The 22,481-nt window shown below is 41.0% G+C and overlaps 1 protein-coding gene across 2 annotated transcripts in view; it reads right to left on the bottom strand.

Annotated features, from left to right (window-relative positions):
• Positions 1 to 250: 250 nt before the first annotated feature.
• Positions 251 to 22,481, bottom strand: part of LOC143882273 (mediator of RNA polymerase II transcription subunit 12-like) — a 70,147-nt gene continuing 47,916 nt past the window's right edge. For both annotated transcript variants that reach the window (XM_077385784.1, XM_077385785.1), the window contains 3 exons: positions 18,490 to 21,066; positions 2,419 to 2,755; positions 251 to 1,339 (listed from right to left, as the gene is read on the bottom strand). In XM_077385784.1, coding sequence (XP_077241899.1) covers positions 881 to 1,339; positions 2,419 to 2,755; positions 18,490 to 21,066 — 3,373 coding nt within the window. In that variant the 3' untranslated portion in view covers positions 251 to 880. The remainder of the gene's footprint in view (positions 1,340 to 2,418; positions 2,756 to 18,489; positions 21,067 to 22,481) is intronic.

Genomic DNA, 22,481 nt, shown 5'->3' on the forward strand with positions numbered 1-22,481 from the left:
CATGGGAAAAGAACAGGTGTGTTTGGAAATAGGCCTAAAGATCTCCATAGGACGATCCTAACCCTCCATCTGAAAACTCCTTATATCGGAGGGTTAGAATCATCCTATGTAGAAGATTTTTTGGGGCATGCTATATCTACGGCAGGGACTGGCAAATGAATGTTTTAGATCAACTAGGTAGGTCTCACTGTCTTTTTTTCGGCATGCATATATTCACCTACATATATGTGTAGTTCACAACCATAGGTGGTGAAAGGAATTGAGCTCAAAACAGCTACGCCACATTGCACATGTAAAATACATACAAAATGCGTGAGAGATTATGAAAGGGGATGGAGCTCAGAACAACTACAGACCATTTTTGAGACATTTTACTCATCTCATCTCGTGAAAAATAATCAATTATCTCTATATATATACAACAGCCTCCAAACTGCCCTTGCGAGCCCATGCCAAGAAAGGGGAGTGCTCAGAAAGGGTCAATTGCCAGTTGGCCGAAGAACATAACCTGAGTCAACCCGCTCTGATACCAGTTGGCTGGAGAAAGTGACCTGAGTCAACCCGCTCTGACGCCAGTTGGCTGAAGAAAGTAACCTGAGTCAACCCACTTTGGTGCCAGTTGGCCGGAGAAAGTAACCTGAGTCAACCTGCTCGGATGCCAGTTGGTTGAAGAAAGTAACCTGAGTCAACCCGCTCTAGTGCCACTGGCCGACAACCCACTCGGGTGCGAGTTGGCCAGAGAATGTAACCTGAGATATTCTCTCTTTACAACAGTTGCTGGAAAAATCTCCCACGGTCCGACAACAAAAGATTGAAATCATTGTCAATGATGCAAAACCAGTCAAACCTTGTTGGATGAGACACTGGCATCTTTGCAAAATCAGCTATCATCATCCACAGCCCCAATGTAAGTGAGATCTGTTCTTCTAACTCTCACCGCCCCTTTTAGCCAGTTACAAGCCTTCAGATTGGCCTGGTCACCTCCAACACCCATACTGCTGTTACCTGAACTGGGCTCAGATCCAGTGCCATCTTCCAACAGTGTCCACGGGTCAATTTCCATGTCAGTGTCATTCGACGACAATGACTTGGCTTTCCCAGATATGCTCGTGGTGGTTCGCACAGAAGAAGAAACTAGGGTTTTGGGGGGCGGGATTGAATTTCCCTGCAGGAACCCATGAGTTGGGATGCTGCTAGCTTGCAGCAAAGTAAGAGCTGTGGGAGAAACTGTTGGTGGCTGGCAGGAGACGGAGAAGGGAAGGGATGGGGGAAGGACGGGCATTGCGGCTTGGAGACGCCGCCGGATTGTGACGGACAATTCCATCCGATCCAACTCGGCCTACACAGGTAAAAGATAGTAATTTTCTTTATGAAACTCCAGATGAACATTGATGATGTAATGTAACACACAAACAGGATGTAATGTAACACATAAACAGGACAATAGTTGCATCGGTCAACACTGCTGTCTGATCAGTTATTAGTGAGGGCTGTGTGAGGCTCAAGACCTGGGCGTGGTGCAAAACTATGTCACAGATATCTCCGATATTTTCAAAATGGGAAATGATAGCAACGCTGCAATGGTTTTATAAGATGTGCGACACATCTTGTCGTGTAGTATTTAAAGGGTTGTCAGAACATTATTACAGTTCTCAGAAAGCTGTTACAGATCGACAAGATGCTTTCGCGCATCTTATAAAACCAGTGGAGTGCTGAAATCATTTCCCTTTCAAGATATGGCGATTTTATCGCAACATTTTGATAAAATAACAAATACCTGAAATAATCCCGTGATTTAGCAATATATAGCAATAACTTTAATCATTTACTGCGATAATTTCGTAATATTTCTACGATATTCTTATTTATATTTTTTATTAAATTATATATTTTTAAATAATTATATTTTAATCATTTTTTCCAATAAAAACCTGAAAAAATAAAAAAATAATATATCCCAAGATTTTTCCCTTGCCGAGAAATTCCCGAGAACGATACCAGTGTGTCGTGCAGAACTGCTTAGTGGGCCCCATGACTCACTAGCAGGTAATGTTCATGTAAACAGGACACCAGAACCAAGATAAGACAGTGGAAGGAGCATTCTCGGCTCGTTTGGCACAAGGGCAAGCACCCTCGGCTTAAAATTTTCTAGTGAGAGTAGTACTACAATTCCCTGTCCTTAGAGGGAAGGAGCATCCTCAGCAGAGGGAATGGAAATATGGTTTGTGGGGTCAGGTCTGGGATCACCTGCACAAACCAAGGAGGCCGAAGAAGCTCTACCACCAGGACTCAAACCCAGTTATTTCGTTCATTTTGTTGAGAGGGTATCAGTATATTTCAAAGGGGTGTGTGTGTGTGTGTGTGTGTGTGTGTGTGTGTGTGTGTGTCGGAGAGTACAAATTGATAACAGGAACGAACCTGCAAATTTTCTGCCGCCTCTCGATCAAACACGGAGAAATCCCGAGAAGATTTGACGGTCAACTTGGAGGCAGACTTGGGCTTCAACCAGCTTGGCTTGTAACTACTTAACAACCCATGCAGGACCCACAAAAACCAGTCAAAAAGACTGTCACCAGAGAGGTCCAAGGACTCGGCGGCTGAACCTTCCGTCAGCAATTCTGCCTCCTTTTTGGCAGCAATGTTCCTCGGCAATGGAAAACACAAGTGGTCTGCATCCTCATGCACCACCCTGGTTCCAAGTAGACGAAGTAAAACCGACGCAAGCATGTGCCTCATGTTTCGACTAGATTGTTCCCTGGAAATATCAAAAAGATAAGTTTCAATTGGATGAGAGAGAGAGAGAGAGAGAGAGAGAGAGAGAGAGAGAGAGAGAGAGAGAGAGAGAGAGAGAGACCCAGCATAGCTATATTTCCCACTAGACAAAGGGTCAGAGAGACATTCCAACCATTACCAAAACAAGGAAATATTCAGTCGAAAAACAAAGTCCTCCTTAGACACTTGCTCTTTTTTAGTATATGGCGTTTAATCACTCATCAGGAAGTATCAAGATCTGATAAATGTTTGAGTTCCTAACAGTAAAAATTTGGTGAACGGCTATTTAAAATTTTCTGCTACCCCAAGATCACCAAATCAAATTAAATATCTAGAATGAAAGTGCACTGGCAAGTGACAACACTCTCAAAGTAGCTACAAATGTCAAAGTTCAAGCACTATCTATTGCAATTAAACAGACCCATAAAAAATTTAAAAAAAAATATTGCATAAGGATGAGTTCATTGAAAAAAAGGAGTAAATTACAAAGCTGAAAAGAGAGGCCTCCCAATCACCTGGTTGCCACATGATCTTAGTTTTGGTACAAGAAAAGATTGTATTATCGAATAAAACATGTTTGCCAGTTCGTGAACAATAACAAAAGTCTATCAAAAAGAGAAAAGTGAGAAAGCAAACCGGGTAGAGATTTTCTTGAAAAAGAGTAATGGGGATATTCTTGTAATAATGGTTTTAAATTTCGACTCGGATTTCAGTCAAGACCGAAACCGAAACTACCTGAAACTGAAATTTCGGAAAGTCCGAAAACTACTTTTTCCAAAATTCCTAAATTTCGCCAGAAATTTTGGCACAAATTTGAAATTTGTTTTTTTTACTGAATTTCAGCTGAAATTTCGGTATTTCGACAGAAATTTCAGTTTCGGCTATGTCCGAAACTGAAACCAAAACCGAAAACTTGCTTGTAATTAGTCTCTTCTATATAATACACTTTGTGGGTTAGGGTTTGCCAACTACACAAAAAAGAAAAACATGTTTTCTCTCATCTCCTCTTCTTCTCTTCTCAGCACATCATCTCTCTCTTCTTCTTCTTTTTGAAAGTTGACATATTTCATTAATATTCAGATAGCAATCGGGACCAAGAGTCCAGCCTGCAATACAAAATATTAAAGTGAATTGGGATGGGCATGCCCGGGACCAATTCAAAAATAACCAAAAAAAAAACATTTACGGTAGATTGTAAGCATTCCTATTCTCTATTTTGTAGATTGCATTATTTTTCATCTTTTCTTACAAGCATGTGATCTCCTTCATTTCTCCTCATTTCCTTTTCTTTTCTTTGTTTAAGGAACCTTTTAAACAGGCTACGACAACACTTGCTCAGACTGAAGGACCAGATGGGATCCATGAAGGTACTAAAGGCCGATATTTTGAGTTGGAATGACATGCTCAACAAGGGAGAAAAAGATGATCCCGTTAGCAAGAATGACCTTCAAGTTAAGGTGGGGTTTCACAGGAATACAATAGAAACATCCTCCATGAGAAGATCAATTGAAGACGGCATTCTCAATCTAATTGGCATAAAAAGGGGGATAAGAACATGGCCTATTTGCTATTCAAGAAAAAAGAACATGGCTTATTCACATAGCATTGCTAGAGCAAGGAGGTCCAACCACATCCAATGGATGCTAATAAACATTTCCAACTGCGACAAATCCATGGCTTTAAATTTCCACCAACATGTGTTGATTTCCACCATGTGTTGACTCCTGTGGGGATCAAAGTCCGAAGATTATGCACCCACATTGTATAAATAAGATGAGTAAGTTGAAAAGTACAAGACATGCTATGATCACCAGCTTTCAAAACATGTGAAATATCTATGTTTAGAATGAACCTTATAATTCTAGACATGTGCGGTGACAAGTATAATGGTTTTAAATTTTGTCCGAAAACTGAAATTTCAGATTTCGGCCGGTACCGAAATTTAAAACCGAAACCGAAATTTTGTTTTCGGCTGAGGCCGAAGCTGAAACCAATACCGGAATTTCAAGCCTTGGTCACTATGAGTATCATCTTGTTAAACCATTGTGGATGATTGTCCGATGTGATGCATTAGGTTTCATCTTAAATTTTCATCGTTTTCATGGACTTTCATAAAACTCCATGACTTTTACAACATTTGCATGGACCACCATAACCTTTCACAAATTACTTTCACTTTTGTGGGGACCGAAGTCCGGATCGAAACCGATGTTTGAATCTTTGGTGACGAATTCATTCTGACAAGATTATGAGCATCTATAAGGAGATTTTAACCTAGGAGAGAGTTTCGTTCCTCAAATTGGAAGGGATTGGGTTCAACTCAATCGATGCCGACTAGAGAGGAGTTTTAGCGAGCATTCATGGTGGACTAAGTTCAGAATGTTGTGTTTGTGTATCCATGAGAAGGGATCGATAAAGTTCTGAATGTTGTGCTCTATGTGAAAAGAGATCGTTTGGAATGTGCCTAGTCCAAACAACGTCTGATTGGCCTTCTTCCAGGTGTATTAAGAGTCAGGGAAAGATGATTGATATATTTCTGCGCAAAATTCTCTTGTGGGGTGTGTGTGTGTGTGTGTGGTCGTGGTGGTGGTGGTGGGAGAGGGGGGCACTGAGAAGAGCATCGGTGCCACATTTATCACTCTCATTCATAAAAAAGACGACGAGGATCACCATACGGACTTCTGACCAAATAGTTTGGTGGGAGTATATACAAGATCCTTATCAAAGTGCTTGATGATAGGCTAACTGGCTAAGGTTGGCTCTTAGTAAGATCATCTCAAGACCTCAAAGTGCATTTATCCATGGGAGGCAAATTCTCGACGACGCCGTCATTGCAAATGGGTATCTGGCCTACAATCACATGAATGAGATCGATGATGTCCTCTGTAAGCTTGACAGGGAGAAGCTTACGATAGAGTGGAGTGAAGTTGCCTTGACTGCCTACTAGGGAGTGTGGATCCTGGACCTAAGTAAAGAAGTTGATTCAGTAATACTTATCATCATATGCTTAGTACCGAGTGTAGGTGAATGGATCCCCCATGGGATTTTTCAGGAGTTATAGGGTTCTCCGATAAGGGGATTCATTGCCACCTTTCTTATTCAGGATTGTGGCTGAAGCCTTGAGCTGAATGTTGGATAGGGCAAGAGCTGAAGGTCTCATCAAGAGTTTTGTCATCAATTCTTCAGAGTTGGAGATCACCCATCTACATTATGCGGATGACACTCTTCTCTTCAGTGGAGATGTAAAGAGAATATCAACAATCTGAAGGATGGTGTGAGATGTTGTGAGGCGGTCACAAGGCAAAGAATCAAGGTCTCTAAGTCTATGATCATGGGGAAGAGAAGCAAAAGTGAGAACTACGCCCAAGTGTTCGGATGTAGAGCGACTTTGCTCCAGAATTCTTATATGGGGATCCATAAGAGCTTGTGGGATCTGCTCATCAAGTGATTCGAGAAGAAACTTTCTCCTTGGAAGAAAGTCATCTATCCTTGGGGTAGTGAGTGGAGGGCCTTCAATGGCTCATCTTATAGAACTGAAAATCCCCTCATACTAGCATCAACTACTACTGTCTTCTTTAGATGTCGGTAATAAATATTCCATGATAGGCATGTATTTACTTATTCTACTATAATGGCACTTCGTGTTCAAGAAGACGAGACTTTTATTTTTGAACGGTAAAAATTCATTAATACATAAAAGAGGATTAAAATACATAGCAAAGCCAACTGACAAGGTTGACCGAGAAAAAAGGAACGAAGAAATACAATTAAACATCATGCCAAACGCGACCATTAAAGGGGTAAAAAATCAAAGAGCTCAAGCTCTTGTCTCACCACTCCGGCTCTAGCAAGCCTATCCGCCTCGGCTTTAGCGGACCTTTTGACATGCATAAAATTACCTCGAATTCACATAGCAAATCTCCAAGGGGTGGGCTTATTTCCCTTCAGCCACCCTACGACATTAAGCGAATCGCCATCCACAATCACCTTTGCCAAATCAAGAGATTCGGCGAATATGATACCCTATAAGGCCGCTCTGATCTCCGCCTCATTAGAATCCTCCACTCCTCTTGGACTTGAAAAGGCCAAGATCGTGACCCCCAACTCGTCTCATAGTAAACCGCCAATCCCTAAGGGTGTGTTCACTTGCGCGTTGGAAATGGAAAAGAAACGGAAAATGGGTGCCTTTTCCATGGAAACCCGCTTAAAAGGCCGTTTTGTTGTGGGGATAAGGAAAGCGCATGGAAATTTTTTATCATATGTGGATTCCATGAAATCCTGCGTGTCAACACCGTTTCCACGTCCCAAAATCCGTCAAAAAGACTCGGATTTGAGTTATTTTCCCTAAATCACGTCTTTATTTTCCCCGCGTCCCAAAATCACGTCTTTATCGAAGCCCTCTCTATTGTCTAAAAAGAAAAACAGTGAAACCCTTGTCGTCATCTCCTTCCTCCGCGAGCCTTGTTGTCATCTCCTTCCTCGCTACGAGATCAACTCCTCCCCTCGGCTACGAGATCACTCCTGCCGCTCCTCTCTCATCAGGAGATTTCTCCTTTCCCCCTCTTTTCCATTGTTTTTTTGGATTTCTTCTTGGATCTAGGATCTTATGCTTGGATTAGGGCTTGGATCTCTATTTTTTTTGTGGCTTGGATCTCTATTTTCTTATGCTTAGATCTAGGTTTTTTGGCTTGGATCTATCTGCTAGGATTTTTGCTTTTTTTGGCTTCTTCCCTCTTCGGTATTTTTCGAAAAAAAATCTAACTTTTTTTCTTGTTCTTGTTGTTGTTCTTGATGTTCTTTTTGCAATATATCTGATTTTGATTTAAAAGTATTGCTGATTTAGGTATTAAGGTTTGTTGATTTAGGGTTTCTGGGCTTTAGGGTTTGTTAATTTCAATTTTTTTGGCCATCTCTCTCTCTCTCTCTCTCTCTCTCTCTCTCTCTCTCTCTCTAGGTTGGGGAATAAGATGAAAGGGGGTTTGGGGTCAGTTTTTGTAGTTTTTGTGCTGGGGAAGAGAAATGGCTTGGCTTAAAATCTGACTTGTTTTGCAGGTGGTTGGTGTCCTCATTTTTAGTATAACTATGTATTGTCTGTGATTTGTACTGTGTGTGATTTGTGTATGGTTTGTGTGGTTACTCCAATATTAAATCTGTGATGGTGAATGTTATTAATTGAGGTATCGAATGTTCTGGAGGTGATCAGTCTCCCATTTCATTTTCATTATCAAGAATTTTTCCATCATTTCCAAGGTAATCAACACTCACAGTTGTTATTTTTTATCTATTTAGATAGATGTGCTTGTGAAATGAATCCTATAGATAGATGTGCTTCTGTTGTTTGGCTGTGGTAGTGAATGTTCTTTCCTTGTTTGTATGTGTTTGGATGGATGGGTGGTTTATGAAGGGATGGTTTGTGGATGGATTGTTTATGGAGGGATTGTTTGTGAGGGGATGGTTTGTGGATGGATTGTTTGTGGGGGGATGGTTTGTGGGGGGATGGATGGTTGGTTTTGGAGGGATGGGCTGTGGATGGATGGATTGTTTATGGAGGGAGGGTTTATGGATGGATGGATTGTTTCATGATTGTCTTCTTTGTGTTTGTGTTTAAGATGTCTTATTTGTGATTGTGTTGTAGTTTCCATTGAGTTATTGACTTCTTATTTAGAGTAAGATGCCTCGTCGTCCTACAAGGAGGAAGAAAGAGTTGATGCGAAGAGCTGAGTTGAAGCGTAGGAATGAGCTAGTTGGGCAAGCAGTTGCACTACTAATGGCTGGTGCTGCTGCTATGTTAGTACTTTGGAAAGAGTACTACGAACAGTATCTTGTCAGAGCTCCCTATGAAAGCAATTATTTCACGTGTCGTACGTTCATTTCCTTTGTCATCGATTCAGATGAACATTGTCATAACTTGCTACGGATAAACGTCACGTGCTTTCGTCAATTTGTCAAAATATTTAAAGGGCGGGAACCCTGGAAGATACAATCCATTGTAAAGTGGAGGAGCAAGTTGCAATCTTCTTGCATATTATAGCACATAATCAAAGGGTTCGGACTATTAGAGAATGTGCTAGACGTTCAAGGGCAACTGTTTCGACGTATTTCAACAAAGTATTAAAGGCAATTTTGGGAATGCAAGATTTCTTCATCAAACCACCGACAGGTGAGACACCATCGCAGATTGACGGGAATCCAAGGTGGATGCCATATTTCAAGGATTGCATCGGTGCAATAGACGGGACATACATACGTGCTAAAGTACGTATTGAAGAAAAACCTACCTACTTTTGTCGTAAGCATTTTATAGCTCAAAATGTTTAGGCGGCCTGTGACTTTGACCTAAAATTCACGTATATCCTAGCCGGATGGGAGGGTTCGGCTTCCGACTCGAGAGTGTTAGCGGATGCATTAACAAGAGCTGACAAGATTCCACTTATTCCAGTACATTGTATATGACATAGTTACATTGTAGTAAACAAGTTCCCACTTATTACTAGTTGCTGATATATAATCTTTTTTTATTTGTAGGAAAGTTTTACCTCGCCGATGGCGGGTACCCTCTCTTACGACATTTCATTACCCCGCATCGTAAGACCACATACCACCTAAGTGAGTGGAGCGGGCGGCGTCCACGAACTAGTAATGAGTTGTTCAATCACAGACACTCGTCTTGTCGAAATGTCATTGAGCGCACATTTGGCGTCTTGAAGAAGCATTTCAATATTCTTAATGAATAACCAATGTACAATATCGAGAAGCAGATTGACATCTTCGTGGGATGTTGTTGCATCCATAATCATATTCGACGTTTCATGCCTAATGATTCAATACTAGAAGATGTGGATAACTTTCTAGCTAGACAATTCTTGCTACAAACTGTGGAAGATGAGGACATACCACGAGATCCTCCTCAATCAAGGAATGATGACAAAAGAGCAGGAGAGGAAATTAGATACACGCTTACCACACAGATGTGGAATGATTTCAGTAGATGTCATTGACGTTAGGGGATTATAGTTTCACTCCATATATGGTTGGAGTAATTTTATTATGTTTTGATGGTTGTATGAATCTTTTACTGTTTCGAGTAACTTTGTTATGTTCTGATGGTTGTATGTGTGTTTATTCAAGTAACTCTGTTGTTATTAGTGTGATGGATTAAAATTTTGAAGGAAGATAGTAGCTAGTTGTTTTGGATGATGTGTGTTGTATCTTTTTATGCTTGGATGATGTATGATGTAACTTTGTTATGTTTTGATGGTTGTATGTGTGTTTAGTCAAGTTGTTATATATCTCAGGTTGTTATATGGATGTATGACTCCTAACAAACATATATGTGCATATTGAATCAGAATGACAACTGCGCCACAAACCTCCCAGAAGAGGGGGAAGAATATCATTTGGAATGACCAAATAGACAAGGTGCTCGTAGATACCCTTCTAGTTCAAATCGCAGAGGAGTACAAAATGCCAAATGGTTTTAAGGATCATGCTTATGTAGCTGCGGCCACTGCAATGAATGCCTTTTTCAACCTCCAACTCAATAAGGAGCACATAAAAAACCGCATCAAGGCTATGAAAGAAACATACAAGAATGTTTGCATCATCCTCAGTAGAAGCGGTTTTGGTTGGGACAATGACACTAAAATGGTCACCCGCGAGAAAGAGGTCTACGATGACTACGTCGCTGTAAGAAACACTTCCTCTCAAGATACAATCTTCTTATATAGTGATACCATATCCAATATCTTCTTATTTTTTATGCTCCTTGTCACAGGCTAATCCAAAACATAAGAAACACTTCATTACCCATCATGTTTTGCATGACGATATGTGCAAAATCTTTGGAGATGAGTTGGCGAAAGGGGCCGGGTCTAGGACGCATGAGAATCCAAGCATAGCAAGTTCGCAGCCAGTCAGTCTTGATGACATTGGGGATGGCTTTGCAGATGATCATACCCCCATGTCTCACCACCCACCATCTCCAGAAGCAGATCCCATTAATGGTGGTAGTGAGACATCTCCCTTAAGACGGGCTGATACCAGACGACAGAGGACTCGCCAGCGTGGGGCACATTTGGACCGTATGTCGCGTCTCTCAACAAGCATGGACAAGGTTCCCGATGCCCTCACAAGTGTGCGTGCCCCTGCTTACCTTGCACAGCTTCGCGAAGCTGTTAGAGGGGTTGGGGGCTTTTCGCAGGATATCTTGTTGAGGACCACGGAGTACCTCACAGTAAATTCATCTCAAGCACATCTTTTCATCATGTACGAGGAGGAGGAGAGGAGGTCGTACATCCGAAGGAAGATGGCTTGTTTCATCAAGCAACAGATGAATGATTGAGGGTGGTTATGGTGGTAGTTAGTGTTATATGAACAATGCTTTTATGGCACTTTTTGGGTGGTGGTTATGATGGTAGTTACTGTTATATGAACTTTACAGTCTTTGTTTTATTTTGGATGGTGGTTATTTATTTTAGATGTTAGTAGTTATGGTGGTAGCTTTTATTTTGGATGTTGGTAATTATGGCGGTAGTTATTTTTATCTGTAATGATCTTTGACATTTGGATGGCGGTTAATGGCAGGCGGTGCATATTTTCTATTTTGACATTTGGATGATGCTTTGACATCTTTTCATCATGTGATATGTTGTATTTTTGTTAGGTGAATATGGGGAAGCAGAAGTGCTATGCTATCTTTAATGGCAGGAGGCCTGGGATTTACTACACTTGGCCAAAGTGCCATGAGCAAGTTGACAAATTTTGCGGAGCATGCTACCGCTCATTTGGGACGTTGGCGGAGGCTCAGCCACAGCTAGACGCATATTTGGAGAGAGCCAGGTATCGGAGCAGCGAAAGGGTTGAGGAAGTGCAAAGGGTAGAGGAGTTGCGAAATGAAAGGGCAGAGGCGGTGCCACAGAGAGTGTTACCATGGGTTTCCCTCTTTCTTGTTGGTTCCATTATATTACTTTAAAATCTGCTTCTTAAGTTTTTTTGAGTATTTATTTGTATTATTGGACTATTTGGTAGGCTTAGAGGGCATAACTTGCTTTATATGTGGTAAAGAACATATTCTGTGTTACTTCTTTTCCGTTTCCCTGGCAACTGAATGCGCATTCATGTTGTTTCTTTACTGTTTCTTTTTCGTTTCCTGGCAACTGAATGCGCACTCCTACTGCTTTCTTAGCAGTTTCTTTTCCTTTCCGTTTCCTTCTGCCACGTCATTTCCTTTTCCTTTCCGTTTCCTGCGTGCAACTGAACATGCCCTAAAGGACAGGAGTTACCTAAACTAGATCCGTCAAAATTAATTTTAAGGCGCCTAGAGGGGGGATTCCATTGAGGGCCACCAGATTCTTCACGTTCACTACTAGAACACACCACCCTCCAACCATACCATAGATCATAAGCCAAGACGAGACTTAATATGTATTATCATGAAACAAGAGAGAACACAAAACAAAATTATATTGCATAAGTACGGCATCTGTTGGATATGGCTAGAACTCTCATATTTCAAATGAGAGTCCCTAAAGTTTATTCGGGCGATGCTGTTCTCATCTCCTGTTTCTTAGCATGCTAATCGTGATCCATTCCCTTTCCTTTCTAGGGTGTTTGGTTGTCTCTGCTTTGTCCATAAATTATCTCCTGGCTTGGACAAATTGGATCCTCGTGCAGAAAAATACGTCTTTCTTGGGTACTCTTGTACTTAGAAAGGTTGTAGATGTTACAGTACTCATTTGCGCAGGTTGTTCATTTTTGCCGATGTAAAATTCTTTTGAGTCTACGTCATTCTTTTCCTGCTCGACTGATGGGTTTGTGGCTGACACTCGCCTTCCTCTTCCCCTTCTCCATGTGATTATGGATTCTACTCCCGCTCATAAAGCAAGTTTATCAGCGTGGTCCGAGACAGGTTGTCCACCGCTCTATGCTCGGGCCATCCTCTTCTCCGTCAGACGGATTGATATCCACTTCTTAGGTACCTGATCTTACACCATCTCACGTACTTGTTGATTCTCCCATTGCTTCTCATACTCGTTCCCGTACCGTCGCTCTTCCGATTTTTAATTTTGTTTCCTATGAACATCTAACAATTGTGTTTCGTAGTTTTATGTCTTCATTGTCTTCTGTTTGTTCCGAAGTATGTGGCAGAGGCTCTTGCTCATCCAGGTTGGTGTGCAGCCATGGATATTTCGATGGACGCACTTCAAGCCAATCATACTAGGGACTTGGTTTCGCTACCTCCTGGTGCTTAGCCAGTTGGATGTCATTGGCTGTTTACCATTAAATACTTGCAATATGGGACAGTTGAGCACCTTAAAGCGTGTCTTGTTGCAAAGGGCTATACTCAGACATTCGGTGTCGACTACAATGAAACATTATCTCTTGTTGCAAAAATTCTCTCGGTTCGGGTGTTGATTTCTTTAACCGTCAACCGGGGTTGACCTTTATATCAGCTGGATATTAAGAATGCCTTTTCTCCACAATGACCTCACTGAGGAGCTACACATGGAGCAACCTGTTGGGTATGTTGCTCAAGGGGGAAGGTCCTCCTCAGTTTGCCGTCTTCGCAAATCTCTCTATGGTCTTAAACAATCTCCTAGAGCATGGTTTGGGAGATTCAGTGATGTTGTCATGCGATTTCCATGAAGCAGTGTGCGGTTGACCATTCAGTGTTTAGCCATCAGCCTAATGCTGGATATGTTCTCTTGATAGTGTATGTGGATTATATTATCATCACTGGGAGTGATATGATAGGCATATAGAAGTTGAAGATCTTCTTGCAGAGAGAATTCTCCACCAAAGACCTCGGACGTCTACGATATTTTCTGGGAATTGAGGTAGCCTATTCTCGCAGTGGCCTTTCACCATCATAGAGGAAATATGTGTCGGATTTATTAGATGAGACAGGTTCTCTTGGAGTGAAAACAGTTGTTGTTCCCATGGATCCGAATGTAAAGCTTCTTCCAGATGAGGGAGATTTATTAGATGACCCTGGCACGTACAAGAGGTTGGTTGGAAAGCTAATAAATCTCACAGTCACTCGTACAGACGTCTCATTTGCAGTAGAAGTGGTCAGTCAGTTTATGAGCTCACCATGTACCTCCCACTGGGCGGCAATGATTCAGATTATCAGATACTTGAAAGGTGCTCCAGGGAAAGGCTTGTTGTTCAAGAGACATGGTCATGAGAAACAAGAAGGGTTCAGTGATGCAGATTGGGCAGGATCTCCAGCAGATAAGAGATCAATCACTGGATATTGCACCTTTGTTGGAGCTAACTTGGTGTCATGTCGAAGGAAGAAGCAAGACGTGGTAGCCAACTTAAGTGGAGAAGCCGAAAACCGAGCCATGGCACATACAAGTGGAGAGCTAATCTGGTTGCGCTCTCTTTTATCAGAGATTGGTATTCCTCCCTCTTGTCCATCTCAGTTATATTGCAACAATAAGGCTGTTGTCCACATCTCTACAAAACCAGTCTTTCATGAGCGGACCAAACATATCGAAGTGGACTGTCACTTCATCCATTAGAGGATAAGCACAATGTTCACTAGATCAATAGATCAACCAGCTGATGTGTTTACTAAGCCACTGAGTAAGGCAAAGTTGAGTTATATTTGTAACAAGCTGGGAATGTATGACATATACATTCCAGCTTGAAGGGGAGTGTTAGATGCATTATATGTACTTAAGCGTATTTTGGTCATTATATATATATATATATATATATATATATATATATATATATATATATATATATAGAGAGAGAGAGAGAGAGAGAGAGAGAGAACGGTTCCTACACATATGTGTAGATAAGCTATCTACACACTAGCTTAAAATACAGTGGGGGTCACCTTATTTGGGTGATCCAAACCATTCATTTTTAAGGCCCTCACATAGATAGAGTGTCCACAAAAAGTCAGATCCATAGGATCATCCTAACCATTCGAACTTTGGAGGCAAAAAATGAACTAATTTGTGAAGGTTTAAAGACATCCATTTTACCTCCACAAATCGTAGGGTTGGGATGATCCTATGGATCTGATTTTTTGTAGACAACCTATCTATGTGAGGGCCTTTAAAATGGATGGCTTGGATCACCCAAACAATGTGGGCCCCCACTGTATTTTAAGCTAGTGTGTAGAGAACTCTCTACACATGTGTAGGAACCGTTTTCTCATATATATATATATATATATATATAGACGACTTTCAATCTCTCATTTTCTTTATCTTCTACGCAACAAGGATCATATGTTCAGCTGCATTAGTGGGACCGAACCCAAAAACGAACCTTTTAGTAAACATGCCAAGACAACAATTTGTTGGATTGAGAGAAAAAATGATATACAGTTCACACAGCCAGTGTTTTTGGAGCTATATTTTGGCTTTGAATTTTTTTTTTTTGAAAGATGACAAATTTTATTAATTCTCAAACTGCATTCGGGACTAGAAGTCCCAGCCTGCAATACAAGAGACAAACATGATTTGGCATGGACATACCCAATGCCAAATAAAGTAAACCATACAAATGTAACAGACAAAATATAAAATCCTTTTCCTTCTTTTCTACCCGGCTTGCTTTAAACCTCCTAGTGCACAGCAAAATTTTCCTGCCCTTCTGAAAATGCCCAAAAAACTCTGGATAGCCGGAACAGTAGTTCCTCCCCGGAAACCCTAAGCCGCACAATTCTAAAGATTGTCCAGAATATGCTGGATCATAAAATCCGGCATTTCTACAAGAAGCTCCTCCGGAACTTGCTCCAGACGGCTAGGGATTTTCCTATCCGCAATCTTTTCTTTCACTTGCCGAATACCAATGATTTTGTCGGCTTCCCAATTAAGCCTCCTCACATCCTTTTCTTCTGCCAAAGGAATTTAAAGAACGGATGTGCGAAAAGAGGCGATTGGGTTTCCCTAATCTCCGATGACCCAGTAAGACGAGTTAGGGTGAAGGGACATTCCTGGGCCTCTTGCCTGAAGATGTCCCATTGCTTTCTAAGTCATCAGCCACCTCTTTGGGCCAAGGGTCCATTATAGCGGCCTTTCCTTCATCGTAAATCATCTCTTCTATCCTCCTTAATATGTTTTCCAAAGTCCTTATCTCTGAAGCCAAACGCAACCTTCTGTCTTCATAGGAGGCAGAGAAACTAGGAAATGCGCCTAGATTTTCCATTCTCAAAAAGATAAAATGTGAGACCAGACCCAGATCCAACACCAAACCAAGAAGCGCCCCGAGAAGCAAGCCACAAATTATTGAGAAAAATGCGAGGAAGCAGAAAAGAGGAAAAACCTAGAAGTAACTACAGTGCTAACCCAAGAAAACCTTTAAAATAAAATAGGCGAAAGGACAAATGGACCCAACCTCAGGACCCCAAAAAGAAAAAGGGAAGAACAACTCAAACAAGGGAATAGACGAAACTACCCTCAGAAATTAAAGGTCAGAACCAAAGACCCTAAAACAATAGAAATCAACTCGCAAGGCCCAGTCTGGACCGTGCCGACGACAACAGAAATTGAAATTTGAAATCAGAGAGGGGCGGAAAAGACTAAGGGGCTCCGACCCCGCCCCACGATCGGGGGCGAGTCCCAGCGGCCGGAAGGGACCCAGCAGGCCAAAGGGGCAAAGATCCAAAATTCTCAGGAATTTCAATACCAATCCTATAGGTATGGTTTAAAATTTTAATTACAGCGAAGGAGCCTGAGACAATCCGTCGGGAAGCAAGAATTTTGACCGAGACAAAATTCCTTCCAATTTTGTGTCTAGGACTGTACCCAGCAAATCTCCTATGGCCTCCACCGTAGATATTGCCCAAGCATGTAGAGGGATGCCATAAAGGTTGACCCACATAGGTTCCTCCCCTTGAACGAATTCCTTTTTCCACTTAGTATGTGAAATCAGATAGGGAGCCAAGGATTCAGAACTAGTAAAAAGAACCTTGAGAGCATGCATTTCAGAGTCAAACATAAAGAGAAGCGCGTCTTTTGACAAAATACATGGGCATTGTAGTGATGGAATGTTTCAGGAGCTCTTTTCCCAAAACCAGAGGGCTTCTAAAGCTCCATTATAGTTCTTCCTTTTCCCAATGAAGCAGCACTTTAGGGATTCCATCCGAACGTCCACTTCCTTACCCGCGATGCTTAATATCGGCGATCCTTCAATCTTATTAGAGATAGTGCCCGTGTCAGGCCATGGATCGTCCTCCCTCTGGATCAAAACCGGGCTAGCTAGAGGGCGGGTTGAGGAGCGAGGAACCCATTTGGAGGAGGTTCTACTTCGGCGACACCAACGACAATTTTCTCGACATTCAAAATTTAGGTATCGGCAGGGAAGACGTTGCCAATTCACCCTAGTTTTCTTTCGATTTCTTTTGAAAACAACAACCTCCCCCCCCCCCCCCCCCCCCCCCAACACTACCTGATGCGTCACAGATCGATTGCATATTCTACAGATTTTCCGCCAGCTAAAATTATGATATTGGCAATAACGGCATTGCCAGTCCTCCGGTATCTTTTGAGGGAGCGAGGAGCACATCTCCTCCTTTCGAGTCCAACTCGTATCGGAGATCATCGGCTACCTTTTTAACCACTATCGATGAGCCATCAGGTGCTTTGAAAGTGTGAAAAGGTGGGACCTAGTAGGCCTTTCGTGAAAAATCAATAGCTTGATCGATTTTGGCTTTGAATTGAACAGGAAGAAAATTGTGATTTGTCTACAATACTCCGATAGAGAGAAAACAAGCTACAATGTTAAGGAATGGACAACAACACAAAGGGTACGGAAAGCATCTTCAAAATCCTACCACAAGTTATATATAATAAAGCCCACAACATCTATCTATTGCTCATTTTGGATGCTTTGTAATCACATAGATTAATATTATTAACCTAGGTATCTGAGCACACAGAATGAAAAGGTAAAATTAAAATCATAAGATGCATTAGCATTCCATTGAAGTTCCATAAGATGAAAACAATAAAAATAGATGAAACTCTCTCCCGCCCCCTCTCCTGTTGTCTCTCATTGCAACCACTAAGAATGCTTAGAAATAAATAATAATAATAAAAGGTAAGAGTAAAATCATTAAATGCATTGCCATGTCATTGAAGTTTTAGAAGACGGCCCTATGCCTCTCCCTCTCCCTCTCATTACAACCACAAAAAATGCTTCTTCTTCCCCAATGTCAAAACAACCAATAATGGAAGGGAGGAGAATTCTCCTAAATTCTTGAGGCTGATGGATCTTTTACATTGACATCAAAAGATATAGCCCTATATAAAGAGTGATTTTTATGAAAAAAGAAGCATCAAGGTTGGATTTTTCTGTGTAATGTTTAAGCAATTAATAGTAGTTATTTCTCTGTCTTAGGTGTGCGCACATCACCACGTGCCCTTTTACAAGTTACTCATAAGTTATAACAAGAACATAATCAACTGAAATGACAATTACACAAAGACATAAGGAAATGGCTGTAAGAACTAAGGGACAGAAATAAGAAATGAATTTAACTTTAGAAAGAGTACAACATCTTGCTCTATTACTGACATTGTACTTTTCCAGTGCAAAACCAACAGAAATAAAATGAATACATACACAGGAAGATGTAGCAAAAATTGCGTTGGAAAAAACATTAGAACATGTGGTTTTTGACTTTTTTTTTTTTTTTTTTTTTTTTTTTTGGGAGGGGGGGGGGATGGGGATGGCATTAGAGCATGTGGTTACCTGTCAGCATAAATTATAGGAAGCAATCTCAAAAGGAATTGCAATCGCAACCACATGGAAGCTCGCAATAATGCCGCAGAGGATGGAACAGAATCAACCGGTCCTGTTGGGCGTCTACCCAATCCAGGACTTCCACCCTTTACACCTTTGCGAGCGTTGCCTTTGTTCGTAGGACCTTCAACTCCAGAAGGTGCACTGGCCTGCTTACTAGCACCACGAGTGAGAGCATGTATTTGTTGCTCGACAATACCCAAATGCTTAATCAATTCACTTGCAAATGTATTGCGAGACTCACTAGAGCTCTGGTCTAAACAAGGAAGAACCAATTCCGCAAGAGCTTTCTCAGTTACATATTGCTGGCTTGAATTGAAGCCTTCCATATTAAACATTTGAGAGGTTGATTTTCCAGACCTTTTAATGTCCATACCTTCTCCTACAACTTCCCCTTCTTCAAGAGACATTGTATCCAACTTCCTTCGGTCACTCCGGTTTGTTGCCGGTTCGGCAATGGAACAAGACCAGCCCCATGGTTTCCAAAACTGGACTTTAGTTGAAAGACCTCTCAAGTGAGCAACATTAATAAGCCGTTGCCTAATGGACTTGCGTCCTAAAAGAACATCATTGCCTTGTAAAAACCATTTTGCAGACTGCAACAAAGCCTCCTCTAGCGACCTTCCAAGTAGATGAACTACTTCTGAATAAAGTGGAGCGGCATCAGGTCTCACAAGTAATCTTGTCATAACAATTTCAGTAAAACTCTTTTCATTATCGGAGCGTGCAGAGTTGTCGGAATTTGGGGAAAGCGATCGAATAGCATCCGCTAAGGACATATTATGGGCTTCAATTATTTGAATGAGTACTTGTTCATTCAAGAGAAGCCTCAACTCAACCCACTGCCAATGAAATTTCGCCGGTTGTAGGGTATCTAAAACATGTACAAGCTGATCCAAAAGCTTCATTTCATTTCCAGCATGCCCAGGAACCCAAGTCTCATCATCCTTCATAAGTGTAAATTGGGGCATTTTACAATCAAGGATGGCATTTAGAAAGAGCCTTGCTCGAAGAGGAACAAAGGCCGTCATTTTTAAAAATTTGTCAGGAGCATGCAATTCTAGCATGGCGGCAAACTCAGAATCACTGGCATCGGAAGCTAAAAGATCATAAAAAGCTTGAGTGTCCTGTAAACAAACATCCCGGAAAGGCTGGTGCCTGAGAACATCACCTATGGCCAATGATAAAGATTGATATAAATGTATATCTTCGCGGGCTGGAATATTAGTTTTGAGAATGTATGGTCTCCATATCATCAATCCAAAGATTGAATAAGCCGGAGGGAATACCAAGTTCAGAGGGAGCATTCGCTGCATCCTCAAAAGAGCCAAGGTATGGGTTTCGCCAAGGAGCTCCACAACTAACCCGTCGGAAACAGTTTTGCAGTTCCCAACAAGCAGCCTAAACCAATGCACAAATACTTCTGTACTGTTATCCACTTTAAAACCACCAACTGAACGAGAAATACCATTTGAACTGGATCGAGAACTCTTTGTAAATTGCAAAATATCCAAACCTTCTTTAACTTTAAAGACAGTAACCATTCTTTCCAGGCTAGTAACTCCATGAACAACAGCCCCTATTACAAGTGCTGATACAGCTGCCACAGCTTTTGCAGCCCTTGCTTTGGCAGAGTTGTTCAAAATTTCAATTGACACGTTCGAATTGGAATCTAGGGTTTCGGGAGACAATTGAAATTGACTGCGAGCCACCTTTCCAGGAGAAAGAGCTCCGGAAACAGTAGAAGAAGCTTCAACGGCAAAAGATATCTCAAATACACGGCTATGACGCTCACCAAGAGCTTCCTTAAGTAAGCAAAGGCAAGTTATGTGAATGTGTATAATGCGCCGAGCAAAATTCAATGGACTTAGGGTTGAAGAAAAGCCCGTGTAATTATTACCTCCTGTGAAATCTGACATCTTTGCTATAGCGGGCCCCACATTTCCAACAATTGCAGACACAGCAGAAGCAATAACAATGGGATCCCCTTCTTGAGCTGCCCCACCATTCTGCCTAATGCAATCCACTAACCCTAAAACAATTTGTTGAGCTCTCTGATACCCATCATCCCATTTTTCCAAAGCGGGAGAACTTTTTGTAGTAGCTCCAAAAAGCTTTCTTTCCTTGCCATAAAAATACTGCAAAGCTTCCTCAACATTTCTTTGCACTATTTCTTTCATAGCGGAGCCGGCCCTTGATGACCTTCCACATATTTTTTGACGGATGTAATCATCAACATCGTCCGGTCCGACTGGGATCGAAACAGGTGAAAATCCCAACTCAGTATCCAGTGATCGCCCATTTTCAAGTTCAGCGAGAAGTCTCTGATCACATGTTGCTTTAAAATTCTTTTCCCATTTTGCCACGCTTGCCACACTTCCATATTTCTTCACCAAGTTTCGAGCATAAGCAAAGGCAGCGGAACCAGAAGGTCTTCCAGTAGATGTCGTGGCTGACACAGCTTGATGCATTGCGGCAGTTAGGGTTTCAGGAAGAAGATCTGTTGCAACAAGTACATTTTCATACCTGAACCAAACTGATAGTTAGGAAATACAACAGTCTAAACCCAAGAAACTGTGAGAAAAATGCCTGTAACAGGACCATGGATCAAAATCACTAATAAGCAGATATATGAGCAAAAATAACAATGCATACTACATAGATTATCAAGAGACAATATTACAACAATGGGTGTTAATGGATCAGTTAAAGACATCAGAATGCTAAATATCATAGTCATTACAACATTACTGATAATGAAGAGCAAAATTAACTGTTATCGTCTAAAGAGAATTTTACAGGAGAGAGTTGTGAACATGCCTTCATCTCTTTCTCCATAAAATTGTATCAAAGAAAGAAATGAAATGAAAAAAGGAAACACGACAAGCAGAAGTCAAAGAGTTGACCTAGAATAGAAGTTTGAAAATAGTAATCTCAAATAGAATTGTGTAACAATAAGATGCCAGGCCAAGTGTACATTGTTATAGACATCAAAGTCAAAATTTTATGCAAAGAAGATCAGAAAACGTCAAACAAGAGCAACCCAAATTTGGATTTATTCGAATACTATACGAACATGAGCAGATTTGTGATAAGTCAGCCGAAAAAACTGAAGACCATACATTGTTATAGACATCAAAGTCAAAATTTTGTGCAAAGAAGATTAGAAAACGTCAAACAAGAGCAACCCAAATTTGGATTTATTTGAATACTATATGGACATGAGCAGATTTGTGATAGTCAGCCGAAACAACTGAAGAATTGAAAACAGCTAACAATCAAATCAAATTAGCAAATAAACTTAATGGTAATCAAGATGGCTGAGAATTGAAGCAAATTGGAACTCAACCTCATAAACAATCTAAATAACTAATTATTAAACAAGACTTATTATAGAAGAACGAGACAGCCAGAGTACAAAGTCACTAGCGTTTGGAGTTTGGACTTAACAGCATCCATTTCCAAAATTATGAAGCTGAGAAATTTCGCACCATAAACACTACCAGACGAGAAAAGCCAGTGTTCTAGTCCTATCTGAAGAGGAGACATTTCTCACACATTTCCAAAACTGTGAAGCTGACAACATTTTGTACTCTTCTTTAGGCCCAAAAACGTCTATGCAGTTATTCTAAACTGGGGAGATCAATGAGTTCAGCTTCAAAATATGGTAATCAATGTTCAAAAATTAAAACGGCAAGAGAAAAATTAAATCCACTAACCCCTTACTAACAATCTCATCTTAGATCCAAAGGAAGGGAAATCAATAAAAAAAGTAAAGAACTGAAATGAATTCTAAACTGGCGAGATCAACGGCATGTTCAGCTTCAAAACATGGCAATCAATGTTGAAAAATTACAACAGAAAGAGAAAAATTAAATCCACTTAACCCTTACTATCACATCTTAGATCCAAAGGGAGAATCAATAAAAAAAAAGGTAAAG

This window comes from Tasmannia lanceolata, unplaced genomic scaffold (assembly GCF_043159265.1).
Source record: "Tasmannia lanceolata isolate RefF3 unplaced genomic scaffold, GAP_Taslan_0.1 ptg000007l, whole genome shotgun sequence".
Taxonomy (NCBI): domain Eukaryota; kingdom Viridiplantae; phylum Streptophyta; class Magnoliopsida; order Canellales; family Winteraceae; genus Tasmannia; species Tasmannia lanceolata.